At 45.7% G+C, this 22,798-nt stretch overlaps 1 protein-coding gene across 5 annotated transcripts in view; it reads right to left on the reverse strand.

The window, feature by feature from the left end:
• The window catches only part of LOC110498352 (kinesin-like protein KIF26A), a 132,517-nt gene that overhangs the window by 4,417 nt on the left and 105,302 nt on the right, over positions 1-22,798 (reverse strand). For all 5 annotated transcript variants that reach the window (XM_036954833.1, XM_036954831.1, XM_036954832.1 and 2 more), the window contains 9 exons: positions 20,626-20,818; positions 16,067-16,276; positions 14,636-14,729; positions 13,847-14,109; positions 12,779-12,962; positions 10,269-10,428; positions 9,597-9,759; positions 5,246-8,519; positions 4,080-4,273 (listed from right to left, as the gene is read on the reverse strand). In XM_036954833.1, coding sequence (XP_036810728.1) covers positions 4,080-4,273; positions 5,246-8,519; positions 9,597-9,759; positions 10,269-10,428; positions 12,779-12,962; positions 13,847-14,109; positions 14,636-14,729; positions 16,067-16,276; positions 20,626-20,818 — 4,735 coding nt within the window. The remainder of the gene's footprint in view (positions 1-4,079; positions 4,274-5,245; positions 8,520-9,596; positions 9,760-10,268; positions 10,429-12,778; positions 12,963-13,846; positions 14,110-14,635; positions 14,730-16,066; positions 16,277-20,625; positions 20,819-22,798) is intronic.

Here is a 22,798-nt window from a genome sequence, read left to right on the forward strand (position 1 = left end):
TGTATCACAACCGGCCGTGATTGGGAGCCCCATAGAGTGGTGCACAATTGGCACAGCGTCGTCTGGGTTTGGCCGGTGTAGGCCATCATTGTAAATAAGAATTTGTTCTTAACTGACTTGCCTAGTTAACCTTTTTGTGATAGGTGGCAGCAGTTTCACTTTTGGATGAATAGTGTGCCCAGAGTGAACTGCCTCCTACTCTGTCCCAGATGCTAATATATACATATTAGTATTACTATTGGATAGAAAACACTCTAAAGTTTCTAAAAACTGTTTGAATGATGTCTGTCAGTATAACAGAACTCATATGGCAGAAGAAAACCTGAGAAAAATCCAACTAGGAAGTGGGACATCTGAGGTTTGTAGTTTTTCAAAGCTTGGCCTACCGAATACACATTGAGATATGGATGAGATTGCACTTCCTAGGTCTTCCACTAGATGTCAACAGTCTTTAGAAACTGGTTTGAGGATTCTACTTTAAAGGAGGGGCTCATGAGACCTCTTTGAGTCAGTGGACTGGCAGAGAGCCTTGGTCTCATGACGCTCGCTCCCGACAGAGTTACTTCTCGTTCCAGTGCTTTTCTGAAGACAAAGGAATTCTCCGGTTGGAACATTATTGTTGTTTTATGTTAAAAACATCCTGAAGATTGATTCCATACATCGTTTGACATGTTTCTAAAGGACTGTAACGGAACTTTTAGAGTTTTTGTCTGGACGAAATGCTCGCGTCTCATGAAGATGTATTACTGGGCCGAACACGCTAACAACAAGTGGCTATTTGGACATAAATGATGGAACTTTATGGAACAAATCAGTCATTTATTGTAGAACTGGGATTCCTGGGAGTGCCTTCTGATGAAGATCATCAAAGGTAAGTTAATATTTATGGTGTTGTTTCTAACTTTGTATATCCAAAATGGCGGATATTCCTCTGGCTGTTTTGGGTTCTGAGCGCCGTTCTCAGATTAGGCTTTTTCCGTAAAGTTTTTTTGAAATCTGACACAGCGGTTGCATTAAGGAGAAGTCTATCTTTAATTCTGTGAATAACACGTGTATCTTTTATCAATGTTTATTATGAGTATTTCTGCAAAATCACCGGATGTTTTGGAATTAACACATTACTGCACGTAACGCGCCAATGTAAACTGAGATTTTTGGATATAAATATGCACATTATCGAACAAAACATACAGTGGGGAGAACAAGTATTTGATACACTGCTGATTTTGCAGGTTTTCCTACTTACAAAGCATTTAGAGGTCTGTCATTTTTATCATAGGTACACTTCAACTGAGAGACGGAAACAAAAACAAAAATCCAGAAAATAACATTGTATGATTTTTAAGTAATTAATTTGCATTTTATTGCATGACATAAGTATTTGATACATCAGAAAAGCAGAACTTAATATTTGGTAATTTGTTTGCAATTACCGAGATCATAGGTTTCCTGTAGTTCTTGACCAGGTTTGCACACACTGCAGCAGGGATTTTGGCCCACTCCTCCATACAGACCTTCTCCAGATCCTTCAGGTTTCAGGGCTGTTGCTGGGCAATACGGACTTTCAGCTCCCTCCAAAGATTTTCTATTGGGTTCAGGTCTGGAGACTGGCTAGGCCACTCCAGGACCTTGAGATGCTTCTTATGGAGCCACTCCTTAGTTGCCCTGGCTGTGTGTTTCGGGTCGTTGTCATGCTGGAAGACCCAGCCACGATTCATCTTCAATGCTCTTACTGAGGGAAGGAGCTTGTTGGCCACGATCTCGTGATACATGGCCCCATCCATCCTCCCCTCAATACTGTGCAGTCGTCCTGTCCCCTTTGCAGAAAAGCATCCCCAAAGAATGATGTTTCCACCTACATGCTTCACGGTTGGGATGGTGTTCTTGGGGTTGTACTCATACTTCTTCTTCCTCCAAAAACGACGAGTGGAGTTTAGACCAAAAAGCTCTATTTCTGTCTCATCAGACCACATGACCTTCTCCCATTCCTCCTCTGGATCTTCCTGATGGTCATTGGCAAACTTCAGACAGGCCTGGACATGCGCTGGCTTGAGCAGGGGGACCTTGCGTGCGCTGCAGGATTTTAATCCATGACTGCGTAATGTGTTACTAATGGTTTTCTTTGAGACTGTGGTCCCAGCTCTCTTCAGGTCATTGACCAGGTCCTGCCGTGTAGTTCTGGGCTGATCCCTCACCTTCCTCATGATCATTGATGCCCCACGAGGTGAGATCTTGCATGGATCCCCAGACCGAGGGTGATTGACCGTCATCTTGAACTTCTTCCATTTTCTAATAATTGCGCCAACAGTTGTTGCCTTCTCACCAAGCTGCTTGCCTATTGTCCTGTAGCCCATCCCAGCCTTGTGCAGGTCTACAATTTTATCCCTGATGTCCTTACACAGCTCTCTGGTCTTGGCCATTGTGAAGAGGTTGGAGTCTGTTTGACTGAGTGTGTGGACAGGTGTCTTTTATACAGGTAACGAGTTCAAACAGGTGCAGTTAATACAGTTAATGAGTGAAGAACAGGAGGGCTTCTTAATGAAAAACTAACAGGTCTGTGAGAGCCGGAATTCTTACTGGTTGGTAGGTGATCAAATACTTATGTCATGCAATAAAATGCAAATGAATGACTTAAAAATCATACAATGTGATTTTGTGGATTTTTGTTTTAGATTACGTCTCTCACAGTTGAAGTGTACCTATGCTAAAAATTACAGACCTCTACATGCTTTGTAAGTAGGAAAAACTGCAAAATCGGCAGTGTATCAAATACTTGTTCTCCCCACTGTACATGTATTGTGTAACATGATGTCCTATGAGTGTCATCTGATGAAGATCATCAGAGGTTAGTGATTCATTTTATCTATATTTCTGCTTTTTGTGACTCCTATATTTGGCTGGAAAATGGCTGTGTGTTTTTTCGACTTGGCTCTGAACTAACATAATCATATGTTGTGCTTTAGCTGTAAAGCATTTTTGAAATTGGACACGATGGGTAGATTAACAAGATGTTTATCTTTCATTTGCTGTATCAGACTTGTTAATGTGTGAAAGTTACATATTTCTAAAAAATATTTTTGAATTTCGCGCTCTGCCTTAAATTAAGGTTCAATAAAAAATTTAAAAATAACAATGAAAAATTACGATTTTGTGGAAGCTGAGTTTGGTGTCGCTTGCCAGTTTTTGCAGACTGAAATTGCCCACTCTGGCTCCAATGAGGACGATATGGACCCCACTTGATATCCTGCAACGATTCTCTGGGCCTCTCTCCGCTATGCCGACCGTGCTTACTGGACTGACACATGGATTGACCTTCGGGGCGTCCACAGCTACAAGCGAGAATTCATTTCCACTGAACATAAACGTGTTCAGTCAGTACAGGAGAAGCATGCTACCCCTGAGGAAAGCTCAACAAATCCAACTGGCATTTGAGGGGGATCATACATGAAGATTTCGGGGAGAATGGAGTGATCGATTACTCAAGAAGTTCCACAGAGAATCAGCTGCAAACCCTTCTGTAAAGGTAAGAACAATCTAGCTGGTTTAAAAAAAAATCTAAATCTTGGTGGTATAGCCAGTGATGTCATTTCAGCAAAAACCTAGGGCATGAAATGGCAAAATGACTTCCTTAGACACCAGCATAGGTTTTCAAAAGCCTCGCTTTAGCATGTAGGGTGCTGTCCATGGTGCTGATAGAGTGCAACAATTTGTCACTTCTTGGTCAAAAGCACTCTATGGTCTCTGTATTTTAACATTTATGTTTATTATGGTATTGTGTGACATAAGCAGACTTTAATATAATTAAAATGCAAGAACCCAAAATAATTGCGCCCCCTCACCGATTTCCACTGCCCACTTAGTCACTTTATCCTGGCGCTGGGTCTGCATGCCTGACTTCAACGTAGCACATTCAGAATATTGCTGAGATCAATGTGACACATGCAGACTACGGCTGAGCTTGACATTGCTAAGCAGCATGTACTGTATGTAGTGATGAACTTAAACCTAATGACTAAAATAAGTGGAGTAACAGTATGGGGAGCTTGTATTACAGACAATAAGCATGACCCTTCACTCACCTCAATCAAGTCCTCCTGTCGTCGCCTCTGGAGCCGTTCCACATCGTCGATCTCGTACACCTTGATCTCGAAGGGTTCCTTCAGTGGTCCTGACATGGGCGGGAGGTCCACCCACTGGCCAGCTGTGCCAGCCTTCTTCCCCAGTGACGAGGTGTCTGGCAGGGGGGCCGGGATGAGCCGCCTCCGCTGTAGCCCTGGAGAGACACAGACACAGACAGACAGGCACCTCAATTACTGCTGGAAATATACAATGGTAATATCTGCCAGGGCCGAGCTGTACAGCTCTATCTATTAGTAAATATGTATGAAGCTGAGACTGAGATGTAAAGAGATAGCAGGCTTTACACAGGCCTCCTGAGCGTGCGTTTGATTGCATATGTATAAGGCTTTCACCACTGTCTATTTTAAATCTCTACCAAACAATATGAATTTAAAAGATTGACTGCATAAATCTAAGAGAGCTGTAACAAGTGGAAGTTTCTGCTGCTGTTCAAATGAGTTCAAAGTCATCTAATTTCTGCTGAATCAGAAAGGTGACAAAACCAACTATAAGAATCACATTTTTAAAAGTTAAATTGAAGAGGTACACGATTTCCTGGGGGGTTTGGGGAAAGTGACAGTTTGTCCTTGATGTTGTTTGGATATTCTGTGCTATACTTCTCTGGCATACTGCTTCATTCAGTAGATCTGTATAAATGTATTTCTTATTTCAGATGGGAACACCACTCAGTCTGCTTTCAGCATGACACATCTAGTTAAAGTCAACAGCAGTGAACCTTGACCCTTAACAACCCTTAACAAGAGATTGTCTAAGCTGATCTGCACAGCAATCAGGGGTATTTATAGACATGCTGTGTAACATTTAGACAATAGGCTTTATTGAGGAGTGATAGAAACAGTTAGGGCTTATGACCTCTATGAACAACCTTCTCCATTATTTAACAAGTGAACTGTTTGACATCACACAGTTGCTTGTAAATAACAACAACGACGGGGCTTAAACAAGACAACTTGTAAAAGGACCCGAGTAATGCTTAGGATTTTATGGAACTTTCACATTTTTTAATGCCTCAATTAATTCCCAGACTAAACCTACAGTATGTTGTTGTTCAGGATATTATCAGATAGATCATGCATAATGATGTATACAGATTCAGAGCTATTACCATTGCGTTTCTTGGGGGATTTGGATGTCCTGGGGCGGCCTGAGGAGGACATTCCACTCTCACTCATTGAGTCGTGTGCAGAGGAGGCGCTACCTGTGGCCTCGCTGTCCCGGATCATGCTCTCATAACCACTGCTGCCCCCGCTGTGGTAGAAGAGGGCTGTGCGGCCCATAGCTGGGGGCAGCTCTCCACTCAGAACACTGCTATTGTCACTGCCATGGCCACTGCTGTAGCGCTGCGGCCTCCTGGGGGCTGTGATCTTACTGTAGGGGGAGGGCAGCATGGCCACGGGGGACTTGTCATCACTCAGGTTCACCCCACTGTCATTACCACTGTCAGAGTCCCCTGAGCCCCTCAGGTGTTTGCCTGATGTGCTGCCTGACGCCAGCTCACTGACCCGACTGTTGGCTGCCCGCATAGCATGCTTGGTGCCCATGATGGTCCCCCGGCCAGGCTTGCTGCTGACGGCTGCCGTGGCTCGCGGGGCGGAGGTCTTGCCAGTCGGGGGAAGGTTGGCATTGGGGTTCCTTGTTGCTGGAGCTGCCAGGGACTTTGTGGAGGAGCTCAGGCCCTTAGAGTTGCTCGCTGACAACGAACGGTCCTTACTTCCATTGACCGCTCCTAACGCTCTGGGGTTAACACTACCTTTGACCTGCCCAGGTTTACCTAGAGCACCTGTAGCACAACAGGGGGAAGTTGGGGATGTAGCAATGGGAGAGCTGGTTGAGTTTGGTACACCGAATCTGGGAATGGATCTGCTGGACTTGCTGCAGCCCAGGGTGGCTCCACTGTTTTCTCGACTGAGAGTGGGCTTGGAGCCCACCATGGACATGCTGTCACTCCTTTCCAGAGACATCTGACTGCCGTAATGCTGCCGACTAGCATCTCCTCTGGCCCTCAGACTGGATGTGGCTTTGGCCGGGGTGTAGTCACCTCTGAGGCTGGAAGTTTTGAGGCTGTTGGAGTTTACTCTACAGCGGATCTCTAGCTCATCCTCTGACACCGCCCCTCTGGTAAGTTTGGGCCTCCCTGCTTCACCGTACGCAGACTTTAAGGCACTTTGGGGCAGCAGAGGCCTGTTCTTCTGATCCAGACTGGACTTGCGCACTGGAGGTGGAGGAGGTGAGGTACCACCAGGTTTGGGGAGCATGCTGGCTTGCTGCCCATTTGCCTTTCCATTCTTCCCCAGAGAGGAGAACTTGAGAATGGTTGTAGTGGTGATGTTCTGGGTTGTGGCCTTGGTCTCTGGGGAGACGTGGATGACAGGCACAGTGCCCAGGGTGGTGGCCCCTCGTCTGAGCTGAGGCATCTTGCTGGGGGGCTCCGCTTTCTTACTGGTGGACTTCTCACAGCCGTCCACCACCCTCTGGGCTGAGGTTGAACCCTGCACCTTGGGTGGGCGAGATACACCATTGCTGTTGACAACACCAGCTTTGCGGCAGGGAATGCCACTTACTGGGGTTCTGGGGAGCTTGCTGGTGGCGCTGGAATCTGGAAGCTGAGGTTCAGAGTGGTTGACGATGCGCTGCCAGGGGTCCTCCTGCTTGACTTCCTGTCTCTGTGGTTCACAACTGCTGCTACTACTATAGGCTATTAATGAGGTAGGTTTTACTTTCCTGGGAAGACTGGAGTGGACTATGTAAGGGCCCTGGGAAGTTTGGGAGGAGGAGCTGAGAGAGTTAACTTTAGCTGTTTTGGATGGGAATCTGAGGGATCCTTTGGTTGACTCGGGAGACAGAGGGCACTTTGTCAGGGACAGTTTGCTAGATGCTGTGCTGTCACTGTCCAGATCAGAAAAGCTAAAGCCACTGTCGTTCAGGGAGTTCTTGGCATCCCTTCGGGATGATTCACAGTGGAACATACCCAGGGAATCCAGGTAGAAGGTGCCGTCTGGGCCGATGTGCTTCGTCTGTGGGAGGAAAACGTCTGCAGAGTGTACCCTTTTACTCTCCAGAGTACAGACGCTGACCTCGCTGAGCCAGGAGCTGATGGACGAGCCCCTGCTGCCCACACACACAAATGAGTCATCCTGTAAGGGGGTGAGCACCTCGATGTTGATCTCTGCACCCCCCACAGCAGATGTGTAGGCATCAAACTCGTCGTTGATGCTGCTGATGATGCTGACAGGCCGGGAGCCGGAGGCAAGGGCCTGCAGGGAGCAGTCGCTGTTGAAGCTGATGATGCTGGAGGGCCGCCCGCTGTCTATGATGCTGCCGATGGAAAGCTCCTCCACCACAGTGAACACCAGCTCATCCTCTCCGTTCAACTCCACAGGCTGCTGCAGGGTGACCGTAGCCCGGAGGATGTCCCTGTCCAGGCACCTCTCTCTCAGGGTGGAGCGTAACTGGCACACCTCTACAGTACCCCTGGTCTGGGTCCTATCAAGGAAAGGGTCCCCAGACTCCCCCTGCTTTCCAACCTGATGGCTCATTCCCACGGGGGGCATTCTAGTGGGGGACCTCTCCTCTGCCTCTCCGTTGCCCCTGCGTGAGTCTCTCTGCTGTGGGGGAGGGGGAGCAGGCTTGGGTAAGGGCTTCTTGTTGAAGTAAACCTTCTCCCGTACTACTGGCTCAGAGGCTGGCACCATGGCCATACCCTGTTTGATTGGGCTTGCTCTGCTTTCTGATGTCATTACCTTCTCACCGTCAGCACTTGTTCTACATATGCTCTGTGAAACCCCTCTGGAATGTTCCAGTTTAGACTTAGAAGGGCTGATATGGGGACTACTGGATGGAGTTGTGGCTACAGATTTAGGAGCAAGTTTAGGTGATATGTTCTCCTGGGAGGAGGAGGCTTTAGTTACAGTCTTTGGGGAAACAGAGCCAGGGCATTCCTTTGCTTTGCTGTCCACCTTGGGGCTGGCCTGACTTCCCCTGCCCTCTCCAACAAACGCTGTAGGCTCCTCGCTGCCGTCGATACACTCCAGGCGCTCCTGCAGCTCAGCAAACGTGTTGCACTTGAAGAAGTGATCCCTGTCCAGGGGACCCTCCTTCCCAGATCGCTTCCTGTTCAGGGAGGGGATGATGGGAACGAAGGTGGGGGGGCCCTCATTGTCACTTAGCTCCCGGTCTGAGATGGCGGAGCCCCCCGGCCCCACATAGATGACGGTGTCACAGGACTGTTCGCTGCTGGAGGAGTAGTCTGGGTCGCTGAGCAGGGAGGGCAGGTCTGGGTCCAGGGCCACCGTCCGGGGGTGGAAGGGTCTGAGGTGGGGCGGCCGACGGATCCTCCCCTCCTCACAGGAGCTCTCCCCTCCAGAGGAACTGGATGCATACTGCAACACAGAAACATACAGAGACTTACAAAACAGTGTATATAGGAAATGTGCTTAGCACATGAATGTGCTACATACTTAGACTTTCTGCATAATTCACATGTTCAAGACATAACATTATTACTTTAGGACTTATTGAAAAAGTCTATATAATTTTCTCCACCATTTTCCCATTTCCTGCTGTAGATTTACAGTTAATTCAATCGCATAATGAATTCACGGTGGAATACATCGTAAGGCAAATGTAAATTACTTTAAAATTGCCAGTCAATACATTTAAAGGTTACATGTGAACATCAATAGGCACACTGAAATTAATGTCAATTATATGAATCAGTGTCCGTAGAATGTATTATAATTACTTCGAAGACAGATGCAAAATAAATACATGCTGTCATTACACCTAATTATCTGTAGTATATATTTCCCGAATCCGAGGGCATGCATTACACACATCCTTAGGCATTAGCGTTGGGATCAATTCTAATTGAAGGCAGTCAATTCAGGAAGTGATTTGAATTTAAAATCCCACATTCTTCTTTTGACATAAATAGCTTCTCCTTTTCAGTTAATTGAGAAGTCAGTAAAAATGTATGCTGATTTTTTTCAATCATTGAATTGGAATTTCAGTTTACTTCCTGAATTGACTGCCTTAAATTGAAATTGAGCCCAACCCTGTTAGGCAGCCCTATTGATTACATGATTATGTGTTGAGCAGGCAAGAAAAACTAACTCCGAATTATGGAATTAATAACCCTGCATTAAGAGAGGCCCTGATTAATTTCATACCATGGCCTACAATTTACAGTAAAGTGGGAATAGCTTTATCAAGATCTCAGTTCCGAATAGGCTACTACATGAAATGGTGAACAGTGCAACTTCTGCTAATAAAGTCACTGTAATACACTCTAGAGATCACTAAATACTTATTATAACTGTGAAAATCTATGGCTTTCCCTCAACGAAACAGTTCCCTGTACATCGAAATATGCTACTGTTCAAATGGAGGATACCCATGTCTCTTAATCAATGTAAACAATGTATGATACTGAAAGCTCTGCTAGTCCAGACACAAACCTTGGACTTCTTCTTCCTCATGCGGTGGATGCGTGAGGCCAGCTGGATGGTGGTGAGGGAGTCAGTGTAGTTGGCAGAGGAGTCCGAGATGTGGGCGATCATTGTAGTTCTGCAGTTAATGTTCCCCAGCGACTCTCTCAGCAGCATCGTCAGTTTGCTGTCCCTGGAAATGATACGTTCACACACTATCATCATCATCACTGCTCGGGAAACGGCAGGATGTTTCAGTGCCTTATATCAGTGTCGGTTTACATTCAACCACGGTTCTCTGCGCCTTATATTAGTCTGGGTTGCCAGAGATTTTTTAAATATCACATTTGGAACAACTGGTTCTTTGACTGTTATCTCGGGTTCTAAGCTGAACACTCCTTTTACAGTATATTTCGTCCCGTTTTAGCTCGCTTTCCCCATTTCACACTTTGTCTGCACTGCATTCCCCAAATGAAACGTTCTAGCTCTTCACCTCATTTCTGATTCCATAGTGTAGCAAACCACATAGCTAAGACTGAGATATTTCTTTAAGTATATAGCACGCTAGATAAACACACCCTTGATAGTCAAGTTAAATGTACTTGCAAAAACTTGTCTCGAACATTTTCATTACATGACTCGACTCCTTTGCATATTACATATTCAAGGTATAGATAGAAAGTTCAGTACTAGTTCCCCTACCTGTAAGGTACGTGCTTGGCTCCATTGGCTAAAGCCATGATAACGTTTCCCAGTGCAGTGAGAGACAGACACAGGCCTCCCCCTCCGTCTCGGCTCTTACTGAGGACCTTCTCACAGCTCCCCAAGTCTATGAGGTGCAGCCTGCTCCGTCCACCCGACACTGTAGATGACACAGGAGGAAGAGCCAGGTGAGGTTATGTCTCAGCACAGACACAGTCAGACACTCCCTCTGAGGGTTTCCCACATGCTGCTGCTGCACCTTACAGGCAGGAGTGGCACAGTCCAGACCAGACCAGACATGGCAGTCTGATTTATTCATGAGTAAGCCTCTCGGTCTGAAGTGATTCAAAACTGGGCTGAGATTGTCTCAGTTTAACAGACAGGTAATAACGTTCCAGACACCATAAAAGTATCTTGTTGTCACATACATACAAAGCAAAGGAGGACAATCACTGTATTTGGTACCTAAATAGTCATTGGAGAGGATGACTAGTTTGGTGGGCTCTGCTATGAAAGTAAAAGTATACATTGATTCAGTTTAGACGGAAGGGGAGCAGAATTTCTCAAAATGTTTTTCAGCAGAGGGTCAGCACATTGTAATTTATGTCACTTATATTTTATTTCAGATTAAAATCTAATCAAATCAAATATAACAAGTGTAGACTTAACTGTGAAATGCTTGCTTACGAGACTTTACACAAGAATGAAGCTATATACAGGGAGTACCAGTACCAGATTAATGTGCAGGGGTATGAGGTATTTGAGGTAGATATGTACATGAAGGCAGGGCAAAGTGACTAGGCATCTGGATAGATAATAATAAGAGTAAAATATAGAACAGAGTAGCAACAGCATATGAGGAGTGTAAAAGTGTGTGTATGTGTGTGTGTGTGTGTGTGTGTGTGTGTGTGTGTGTGTGTGTGTGTGTGTGTGTGTGTGTGTGTGTGTGTGTGTGTGTGTGTGTGTGTGTGTGTGTGTGTGTGTGCGTGCGCGTGTGTGTGTTGTGTGTTGGTATGGGGTGGCAGGTAGCCTAGTGGTTAGAACGTTGAACTAGTAGCCGAAAGGTTGCAAGATGGAATCCCCGAGCTGACAAGGTAAAAATCTGTTGTTCTGCCCCTGAACAAGGCAGTTAACCCACTGCTCTTAGGCTGTCATTGAAAATAAGAATTTGTTCTTAACTGTCTTGCCTAGTTAAATAAAGGTCAAATAAAAACATGTGTGTATGTAGTTTCTGTGTCAGTGTAGTGTGAGTGTGTACATATAGTCAGTGTAAGATATTTAGCGGTCTTGTTCGTAGTGCTGTTTCGGAGCTTGTTGGTCCAGTACTGTTTGGCAGACTGAACAGTCTTTGGCTTGGGTGGCTGGAGGCTTTGGCCATTTTTCGGGCCTTCCTCTGACCTGATATAGAGGTCCTGGATGGTAGGGAGCTCGGCCCCAATGATGTACTGGGCTGTCCGCATCACCCTGTGTAGCGCTTTGCGATCGAGGGCGGTTACCATACCAAGCAGTGATGCAGCCAGTCAAGATCCTCTCAATGTTGCAGCTGTCAAACTTTTTGAGGATCCGAAGTCCCATGACAAATCTTTTCAGCCTCCCGAGGGACTAGGCGGCAGCGGCGAACCATTAAACTCTTGTCAGCAAGACTTAGAAACTGTGTGCTTCAAATCCACGCTCTTGTTCCGCTAAGCAAGCAATGCAAGCAAGTCTATTTTTTTCACCCATCCATAAACATTCCAAATGAGAAGCTGGAGGCTTGTTATCCATTCAGATTTATTGCAGCTTTATCCATCATCTAGCCCAGTGCAGTACAGTCTCCTATGGCTATGATTTTAATCTCTGACAGCACAGGTATCTATAGTACTACTATTATCAGCAGCAGAACTGATGGGGGGAATTACATCTGCTAAGTAACACTATCATTAAGGCATAATAAAGTCAGCATCATTCAATTCTTGGTCATTTCTGTTACTCAATTAAGTCCGTAATCAGCCAGTGAAAACAAATGTTCTGTTCATGTGTAGCAATATGGTTCAGTGCATTCATCTCTGGAGGATGAATCGAAAAGGCCAGAGCATTTGTTGAATCGAATGATAAATAGTATAGTAGAATGATGAATGAAAATACGACACCATCACTGTCAAAAACACACAGAGTGAGACTGGAGATCAGAGAGCGCCTCAAATCATGTAGTAATGATAGATATGCTTAGTGTAGAATGATAGTAGTAGTAAAAGGGATACCTAGTCAGTTGAGCAACTGAATGCATTCAACTGAAATGTGTCTTCCGCATTTAACCCAAACCCTCTGAATCATAGAGATGCATGAAGCTGCCTTAATTGACATCATCGGTGCCCGGGGTTGTTGTTGGGGGTTAACTGTCTTGCTCAAGAGCAGAGCGGCAGATTTTTCCACCTTGCCGGCTTGGGGAATCGAACCAGCAACCTTTTGGTTACTGGTCTAACACTCTTAACTGCTAGACTACCTGTAGAAGTAGTAGCAGTTGTACTCACTGCCTCCCTTGCCGCTCTTCTCCATGCGGTACTGGTAGATATGCAGTGTGAACAGCATGTGAGAGTTGCGTCTCTCTTCCTCATCTGAGTCGAGCCTGCTGGTGCTGCGTGCTGCGATGGCCGCGTCCAGGAAGAAGGCCGCCTTCTCTGCCGTGGGGGCTCGGAGCTCACTCTGGTTCTGGAGCTGAGGGGGGAAGAGAGAGACGAGGTAAGGGTAAGTAAAATAAAGAGAAGGAGAGAGTATGGGGTTAGAAAAAGAGTTGGAGGAATTGGAGGAAGGAAAGAGAAAGAGGAGAGAGAGAGAGGATAGCCAGGTAATTGGACCACATTTCTTACCCATTAGATTGGGTCTTGGGGGCAATTAAAGAAACAGGTATGCACACAGAGGGAGGGGGATTATGGAAGGTAATGGAGGAGCAGGAGGAAGGGGCACTTCCCTCCACACGGATGTTGTGGTGGTGGGGTATGGAGAGGGGGGAGTGGGGAATGGGAGGAAAGGGGGGGGGGGGTATCTAGTAGGGGACCCACACCACGTGTTTGGAGGAGAAGCCTTGAGAAGCTTCACAGGACTCCAGGCAGCCTTTGAGGTCACGGTCCACACAGAGCCCAAAAAAACAACATCTGACGGCAACACCTGTCAGTGCCTTCAAATCCCCCCAACCAAACAATTAGTCCCATTGCTATCCAGAGGGCCAGAGCTAATGCAGGAGTAATAGATGCTCAAGCATGCTGACAGGGGAGTCAATAAAAAGGTATGAAGAAAGACAGCGATATTGTGGATGGCTTTGGTGAGAATATAGCGCAGGGATTATTGAGATAAGTAAGACAGGGAAATATGGGCTCAGAGTACACAGAGGAAAGACCTGAGATATGAAAGAAAACAGATCATATTTGGGGTAGACAGAGGTAGGTAGTAGTGAGAATCAGAGCAATACACAGACACTAATATATACAAGACAGAGAGAGAGAGAGAGAGAGAGAGAGAGAGAGAGTGAGTGAGAGAAATAGAGAGTGAGAACAAAGAAAGGGAGGAAAACAGACACGCATCTGGCAACCTTTTTCCCTCACCTGAGTGCCACAGATAGGGTCCTCACGCAGGTAGACCCCTGGGGACTGACCGTCCTGAACGCTTCCCGTGGACACCTCAGACAGAAGGTCCTTCAGCGCCTCGTCCTTCCCACAGATCTCCACGGCAGACACACGGACAGAGAAGCGCGTGCCCGTCTTCTCCTTACGCTCGTTGATGAGCGTGAAGAGCCAGGAGATGGCGCAGGGCACGATGCCGAGGTTCTGGGTGGAGCCGTCTTTGCCAATCATAGTGAATGTCTTGCCTGAAGACGGAGGAGAGGGTGAGAGACGGTGGGGAAGGGGGATGGAGATATTAATATACAAGTCCTGTGCTGTTGGCAACAGCATGCTGCTAATTTTCCTTCGAAAAACTAAGAAACACTAGTAATACTGTCTGGAATGTGTAGAGGAGAGAAAAATGCATTACACCTGTTGATTGGGAATCTACTGTATCTCTAAGAACTTACGAAGGGGGTGATTCAAGGAGCATTCCCTGGAGGATGAGCACAGTGGAGAAGAAAAGGGTGACTCAATTAGACTTTTCTCCCAGACTGGGTGAAGAGTCCAGGTCAATTACAGTGGTTTTAATTCAAGACTGTTCCTTGCAGTCCCTCCAGCCTCCACCATCTCCCACTAGCCCCTCCCCACTGTCTTCTTTTCTCCTCAGACCACTCCACTGCACCACTAATCCATTTGTGAATGTGGGCATCAAACCGATAAAGGGAGACTTTTCTTTGTCTTAACAGTGTTCTTTTGCCAGATTTCAGTTGAGTAGCGGGGCTTGCTTACCAAGCTTGACATGCCCGAAGCAGAAGATGCAACCGTCCGCACCGTTCACCACAGACTGGATGACCTCAGACACTGTCCCTGAACACACCTCTGCCTGCAAGGAGAGAGGGAGAAAGAGAGATAGAGAGAGAGAGAGATGGAGTGGTTAAAGAGCGTATATCTGCCATTCCCCTTTTAGAATTGTGTACATTCCAACATAATAGGAATATCAAGTCATTGACAAACACGTACACGTACAAAGTATTTTCTATTTGAGAATTCCCAATTATTTCTACAAAAACGTTATTTGAGCTATCAAACACAGGAGGAGCATCAGGAAGACAGGCTCTGATCACAGATTCAGAGGGCGTCGTCAAAAGGAACAAATGCTGCAAAGTGTGGCTCATCTTTACAATCTGTTTCCCCACCATGGCTCCACTGGGGCAAGGCTTCTGCTGCAGACAGAGATCTCCTCCCATACATAACACAGATAACAAGGCCTCTTACTGCAGAACAGCTTTCTGTTACTGTTAGCCGCCAGCAGTGTGGTCCCAGCGGCACAATCTGGCAGCCTCGTCTCAGTCTGCCTTACTGGAGCAGGAGCAGGGCTATCAGCTCATATCAGCTGGCTTACTGTGGAGGAGATGTATCTGATGGAGGAAGCTCTGAACCTTACCCCCACTGTGGAGACACTGATCCATGCTGTAGACCCTGTAGCTACTGACTCTACCAATGCTTGATGAGATCCCTAATGGTTCAGCTTCTCAAACCTAAAGATGGTACGCTCTATGGGGAGCAACACAAAGCTTGAGTCGATGGTTCATGTTCCCTTTTTAGTAGGTACTAACAGCATGTTACCTCACTGCTAGATCTCATCTCTTCAACAATCAGTTCAGAAGACACAGAGTGATCAATGGAAATCTCAATGGTTTTGTTGAGAAATGTTTCTAAACAGACCTCTATGGAACATTTTTGTCTGGATGTTACATGTCCTCAATGTCTGACCCTTCCATTTTGATCTTAATTTGGGCATGGACTGGGAGAAGAGAGGTTAGATATAAGTGGACCGAATTAAATTAATTCCCCAGACTTAAAACGGCCAGCTGTTGAGGCCCATAATGGGAAGAATGCCCCCAATCAAAGACAGGCATTTTTCTACTAAGCCCCCGGACCGCACCCAGCCAGCATGAAGATATCCTCCTACCCTTGAAAGAGTGTCCCCCTACACACACACACGCACACGCACGCACACACACACACACACACACACACACACACACACACACACACACACACACACACACACACACACACACACACACACACACACACACACACACACACACACACACACACACACACACACACACACACACACACACACACACACACACACACACACACACACACACACACACACACACACAGACTCCTCAATTGCTTGGTCTTTACTTGAGAGGCATCCTGGGTAAACACTGCGTCGAAGGCGAAGATCTTTGGGACGGCCACGGTGGCTCTCCTGTGCCCTGAGTTGGCGCGGTCGTTGACCGAGGGGTCGTAAAGGGTTAGCTGCTTCTTCCTGGGGTCCACCTTCAGGAAGGACATGGACTCTGACGAATCAGGAGCCTCCAGGGATGGGCAGATACGCATCATCACTTTTACCTTCAACACGAGGAGAGAGGAGAGGAGAATAGAGGGACAGAGAGCAAAGAACATACATTTAGGCAAACATATGGTGAAAAAACACATTAATTAAACACAGATGAAGCGGGCACATAAAATATCTAATATGATACACACATAGAGCTACAGGGGACATAGCATGAATGTGTAGTGGGGAGAAAATGGACATCTTGAAATCACATGGCAACGCTGAATCTGGATAAACATAATTTCCATCAAGTCAACGATGATGGACACGACAGTGCCTGTTACCATGGAGACAAAGGTTACCACTGACAAATGGACCACCATTGCAAGTTAAGCTGCCACTCGTGGGTCAACACATGGGCCTAATGGTGTCAATGTAAGGATGATATTGTAAATCATAACAGTGAATGTAATATGGGCCCTTAATGACTGTGACTCTGAGCCGCCCACCATGCTCAGGGATTATCCAATCAGCAGGCTGCTCTCTGGACCAAGAGCAACTCTGACTGCAGCTCTGCAACATGGGAACATATGGTCCCGCTTTTTCTCTCCCTCTCTTTCTATCTCTCTACATCACTCTCTCAGGACAACTCTGAGATCTGTATTGTCTATACTTAGTCCCCAGATTCTGTGTCATTTCCGTTGTCACGGTACACCATGATCCTAACACAGTATGGTAAACAGGATATGTCACTGGTCATGTTTAACGTGTTGATTTACTACACCTCTACCATGACATGTCTCCTCCAGTCTAATGTTGAAACAATGTTATGGCCATGACATGTCTCCTCCAGTCTAATGTTGTAACAATGTTATGGCTATGACACGACTCCTCTAGTCTAATGTTGTAACTATGTTATGGCCATGACACGACTCCTCTAGTCTAATGTTGTAACAATGTTATGGCCATGCCATGTCTCTTCTAGTCTAATGTTGTAACTACGTTATGGCCATGGCCTGTCTCCTTTAGTCTAATGTTGTAACTTTGTTATGGCCATGGCCTGTCTCCTCTAGTCTAATGTTGTAACAATGTTATGGCCATGACATGTCTCCTCTAGTCTAATGTCGTAACTATGTTATGGCCATGACATGTCTCCTCTAGTCTAATTTTGTAACTACGTTATGGCCATGACATGTCTCCTCTAGCTAATGTTGTAACTATGTTATGGCCATGACATGTCTCCTCTAGTCTAATGTTGTAACTATGTTATGGCCATGACATGTCTCCTCTAGTCTAATGTTGTAACTATGGTATGGCCATGACATGTCTCCTCTAGTCTAATTTTGTAACTACGTTATGGCCATGACATGTCTCCTCTAGTCTAATGTTGTAACTATGTTATGGCCATGACATGTCTCCTCTAATCTAATGTTGTAACTATGTTATGGCCATGACATGTCTCCTCTAGTCTAATGTTGTAACTATGTTATGGCCATGACATGTCTCCTCTAGTCTAATGTTGTAACTATGTTATGGCCATGACTTGCAGAGCCATTCTGCCAGCTGTGTCTGATGGTACTTCCTGAACTGGAGAAAGTGGAGTAAGGTTTCATCTGCATGCACACCACGTTATATGCAAGCTGCATGTGTGTGTGTGTTTTCATCTGTCATTCTTCCTGCCAAGCCTCCTCAAACACAATCACACCTTTTTTATTCAATGACAACTGCAACACCATTTACAAAGAAAAGGTAGGTGTGGATGGTTCTTCTGGTAAGAAAAACATCCTCATTCATTCTGTCAGCATTTGATTGTGAAAATGCAACCTTGACTATCTTGTAGGATGACAGACAGGAGACATAAACATCTATGTTGTCAGGAAGAGGAATGGATAGTGGTGTTTCTCCTCCCTGACAGCTCAGTGTGTGTAGGGTTTAGCATAGTGGTAGTCAATCCACTAAACCAGTGCATCGGCAGACAGCTCAGTGTATGTAGGGTTTAGCATAGTGGTAGTCATTCCACTAAACCAGTGCATCGGCAGACAGCTCTGTGTGTGTGTGGTTTAGCATAGTGGTAGTCAATCCACTAAACCAGTGCATCGGCAGACAGCTCTGTGTGTGTGTGGTTTAGCATAGTGGTAGTCAATCCACTAAACCAGTGCATCGGCACGCTTCCCCTCCTCCTCCATGGTTACAAACAGCTTGAGCTTTAACAACCATGCATTGATAACAAATTAAATCTAGGACAATAAAAATATATTTTTTAAACATCACACAAAAAACTATGATGCCAGTGAGAGGCTGTGCGATATAAGACAGCCGATTACAACTCTAACTGTTCCCCCACCTCCCCTTTCTGCAAAGGCAGCAAAACTGACACAGGGCTGGTCCTTTCATCCTCTGTGTGTCTCTCCTGTGTCATCCATGCAATACACAAAAGGCCCATTCTTCCCCTGGCTTGTTTATAAATATTGCCACAAATCCTGGCTCTGGCGTTAAGGAACAATGTGTGGTGGCGATCCCATTCTGCCGCAGAGGGAATTCCTCTCTGGCTTTCCGGCAGCTGAGTGCAAACTCTCTTTGTGCTCCATGGGGGGCTGTTACCATGACTGACGTGTACATATGTTAAGCAAATTACATTTAAACATGTTTCCATATATGACTGCTGAGCCTGGCCGGCCCACCAACCGGGCGGGGGAGCAATAGCTAATGTCTAGAGCTTCTATATTTACATTGGCAGAGATGTGATACCAGTGGCCGGTGAGGATCATCTGGAGCCTCTGCTGCATTTTAACACCTCGGGCCCCTCTGCTAATGGCCCTGTTCTCCTATGTCTTGATCCCACTAAGAAATCCATTAGCTGGGATTTTACCCCAGCAGCCACCCCTCCTCATGTCCAAACCCTCCACTTGACACATCGCCTGAGTCAGCAATGACATCAACTACACATGGATGGACATGTGTGTCTTAAATGAATACATAACAAAACATCACCTATGCCTCTCAGTGTTTCAGTCAATTCTTGACCACAGAAAATGCATACTGTAGATTAGGGGGAAAGGAGCTGGGATGAATTGTCTACCGTAGACAAAAGAATGTTGGCAACTCAAATCGTGTTGGCTGTGGTTCCTCAAACATGCATTGTTTCACAGCAGTGAACTCTTGGTTGTCTGAACCAGGTGACTCCAAACTGTAGTACTGTCTGAGACACAATGGCAGAGATTGAGTTTCCCATAACAGCCGAGTTAATGAAGAGGTAACCTGAGGTTTTAAACTCAGAACAATGCTGTAAACAAGCTGATTTTCCTTTTCAAAACAACCCTGTGGTTGTTACATACATAATGTCTAGCTCGGTAAAAGGTTTAGAGAGAGGAAGCTTGTTAATAATGCTGGTGTTTTATGAAGTGAGATTCACAATATGGAACAATTTCTCAATGGTGTGGAAATTTGGCAGAGTAAGCAACAACTTCCCAACCAGGTGGGACTTAATCTTGTTAGGGGACTTCTTCTGCTATGTAAATACAGGATCTCAGCCCAGCAAACAATACCCAATAAACCCTAGAGGAAGGGTGTGTTTATACAGCACTAACGCTATTGACAGACCAATCATCGCCATCCTGCTCGATTTCATCAAGAGGTTTATGGAACGCAGCCAGTCCAAAGAGTAGGTCTGAAAATTGCTTGATCTCCAGTTGATATGTGAGCTGAGGTAGTGGAGAGTCTCTGAAGAACTGCTTTATATACAAAAAGTAGCCAATACGGGGCCCTTCTGGTAGTCAGAGATCCCAGCCAATAGAACTATAAAAAATTCAGTGATGTGTAAGAACATTGGAATGAATATTGAAATACGCTGTAGGAATGTTTGCAAACGTTTAGCTTTTAAATGGATACTGTGAGATTCTGTCATTGTTCTACTTACCCATAGTCAGATGAACTTGTGGATACCATTTTTATGTCTCTGCATACAGTATGAAGGAAGTTAGCGGAACTTCCTTCAGGTACAGTAGCATTGCTACTATAACAGTAGACTTCCAGTCATTGAGCTAATGCTAGTTAGCATTGGTTCTCGAAACTACCGCTAACGTCCTTAATACTGAAAGAATAGACATAAAAATGGTATCCACAAGTTAATCTGACTCTGGGTAAGTGAATTGGATTTAAGTGTTGTGTTTTCTTTCCCTCACAAACTGTAGTCCATTCAGAGGGAGGAATGCGGCCATAACAAACTGAGTGAATTCATGACATTCCAGCAGGCTTATCTGTCTGCATCTGTATGGACTCGACCAGACGACTGGCTGTCTATGTACTAATGCGTTGCCACTGTGCATTCTCCCATTTAAATGTCACTCACTCATAAACATATGCGTGTGTGTTCATACTGTAGGCCTGTTTGCGTATACAAACAATGCCTGTTGCTCCTTACCTTTCCCATCCCAGGGTTCTCCTTGACCTTTGAGACAGCGCGGAGCAGGCATGGCGGGGCGGGGGGTGGCGAGAGCTGCAGGATGCCGCTGAAGTTGGTGGGGTAGATGGAGGGCTCATGGGCTCCAGGGTGCAGCAGGGAGGGAGGCTGGTGCTTCTTCCGCTTGGACGAGAGGTTCAGCTTCTGAGCTGCCCTGGGAGGAGCAAACACAAGAAGAGTTCAACCTAACTTCAAAAACATACACATTAGCGAGTCATCTGTATTGTGCTGGGCAGGAAGGAAGATAAACTTCATAGGAGCCACCAGGCATTTATCTTTTTCATAGTGAGGTATCCAACAGAGAGAGGGCTGTATAATCATTCAGCTGATTGATTTAATGGTCAGGGTTGACATTTGTGAGGGTGTGCAGAGCCTTTAGAAGCCACACTGAGATTGTAGCGGAAAGGTCAACAAGCTCCTTTTTCTCTTTGCCAAAGTAAACAAAGTCGACAGGAGAAGGGCGCTGTGCCACCACTCCCAATGCTACCTCTCTTTCAACTCCCCACTCCCTACCTGTGGCCAAGGCTCTGTAAAATGCTCCAGGCCTCCACTTCAAAACAGTACAAACATAAAATTCTCAAATGCTTTAATTTCAGCACTGCAATTGCTAACGCACTGCTATGGAACTAAAGACACAATCAAGCCCAATTCTGCAGCAGGGCTTTGCAGGTTTCTACATACGACAAGCCGCCGTGACACCTGTGTTATTAGTAGGTCAGCTGGTGGTTGTCATGGTGCTTATGTACACTAAATGGATCAATGTATCTTCTTCAAACAACACAGGAACATGACAGGAACATGACAGGTAAGGATGGCTGGCACAATGTTGCCTTTTCAGGCTATGGAAATGTTTGTTCTCATTATAGAATTGAAGTGATTGTGATACGAAATGTTCTGCTATTTCATATGTTACTCAGGTATATAGGTGAAGCTTGTTAGGGGGGCCCTGGTCATGTCCCATGAAAAACATGACTGGTCCCTAGATCCACCATTCACTGAGTCCCCTGATAGACAGACTTGGTGAGGAGAGTGAGAAATACAGTGGCTTGCGAAAGTATTCACCCGCCTTGGCATTTTTCCTATTTTGTTGCCTTACAACCTGGAATGAACATTTATTTTTCGGGGGTTTGTATCATTTGATTTACACAACATGCCTACCACTTTGAAAATGCTAAAAAAAAGAAAGAAAACTTGAGCATGCATAACTATTCACGGCTCATGGGGTATGTCTCTATAAGCTTGGCACATCTAGCCACTGGGATTTTTGCCCATTCTTCAAGGCAAAACTGCTCCAGCTCCTTCAAGTTGGATGAGTTCCGCTGGTGTACAGCAATCTTTAAGTCACCACAGATTCTCAATTTGATTGAGTTCTAGGCTTTGACTACGCCATTCCAAGACATTTAAATGTTTCCCCTTAAACCACTCGAGTGTTGCTTTAGCAGTATGTTTAGGGTAATTGTCCTGCTGGAAGGTGAACCTCCGTCCCAGTCTCAAATCTCTGGAAGACTGAAACAGGTTTCTCTCAAGAATATCTCTGTATTTAGCACCATACATCATTCCTTCAATTCTGAACAGTTTCCCAGTCCCTGCCGATGAAAAACATCCCCACAGCATGATGCTGCCACCACCATGCTTCACTTTGGGGATGGTTTTCTTGGGGTGGTGAGAGGTGTTGGGTTTGCACCACACATAGCGTTTTCCTTGATGGCCAAAAAGCTCAAATTTTAGTCTCATCTGACCAGAGTACCTTCTTCCATATTTTTGGGGAGTCTCCCACATGCCTTTTGGTGAACACTAAATGGGTTTTCATATTTCTTTCTTTAAGCAATGGCTTTTTTCTGGCTACTCTTCCATAAAGCCTAGCTCAGTGGAGTGCACGGCTTAAAGTGGTCCTATGGACAGATACTCCAATCTCAGCTGTGGAGGTTTGCAGCTCCTTCAGGGTTATCTTTGGTCTCTTTGTTGCCTCTCTCTCTGATTAATGCCCTCCTTGCCTGGTCTGTGGGTTTTGGTGGGCGGCCCTCTCTTGGCAGGTTTGTTGGGATGCCATATTCTTTCTTTTTTTTAAATAATGTATTTAATGGTGCTCCGTGGGATATAAAGTTACGGATATTTTTTGTAACCCAACCTTGAT

Source organism: Oncorhynchus mykiss, chromosome 19 (assembly GCF_013265735.2).
Source record: "Oncorhynchus mykiss isolate Arlee chromosome 19, USDA_OmykA_1.1, whole genome shotgun sequence".
Classification (NCBI taxonomy): domain Eukaryota; kingdom Metazoa; phylum Chordata; class Actinopteri; order Salmoniformes; family Salmonidae; genus Oncorhynchus; species Oncorhynchus mykiss.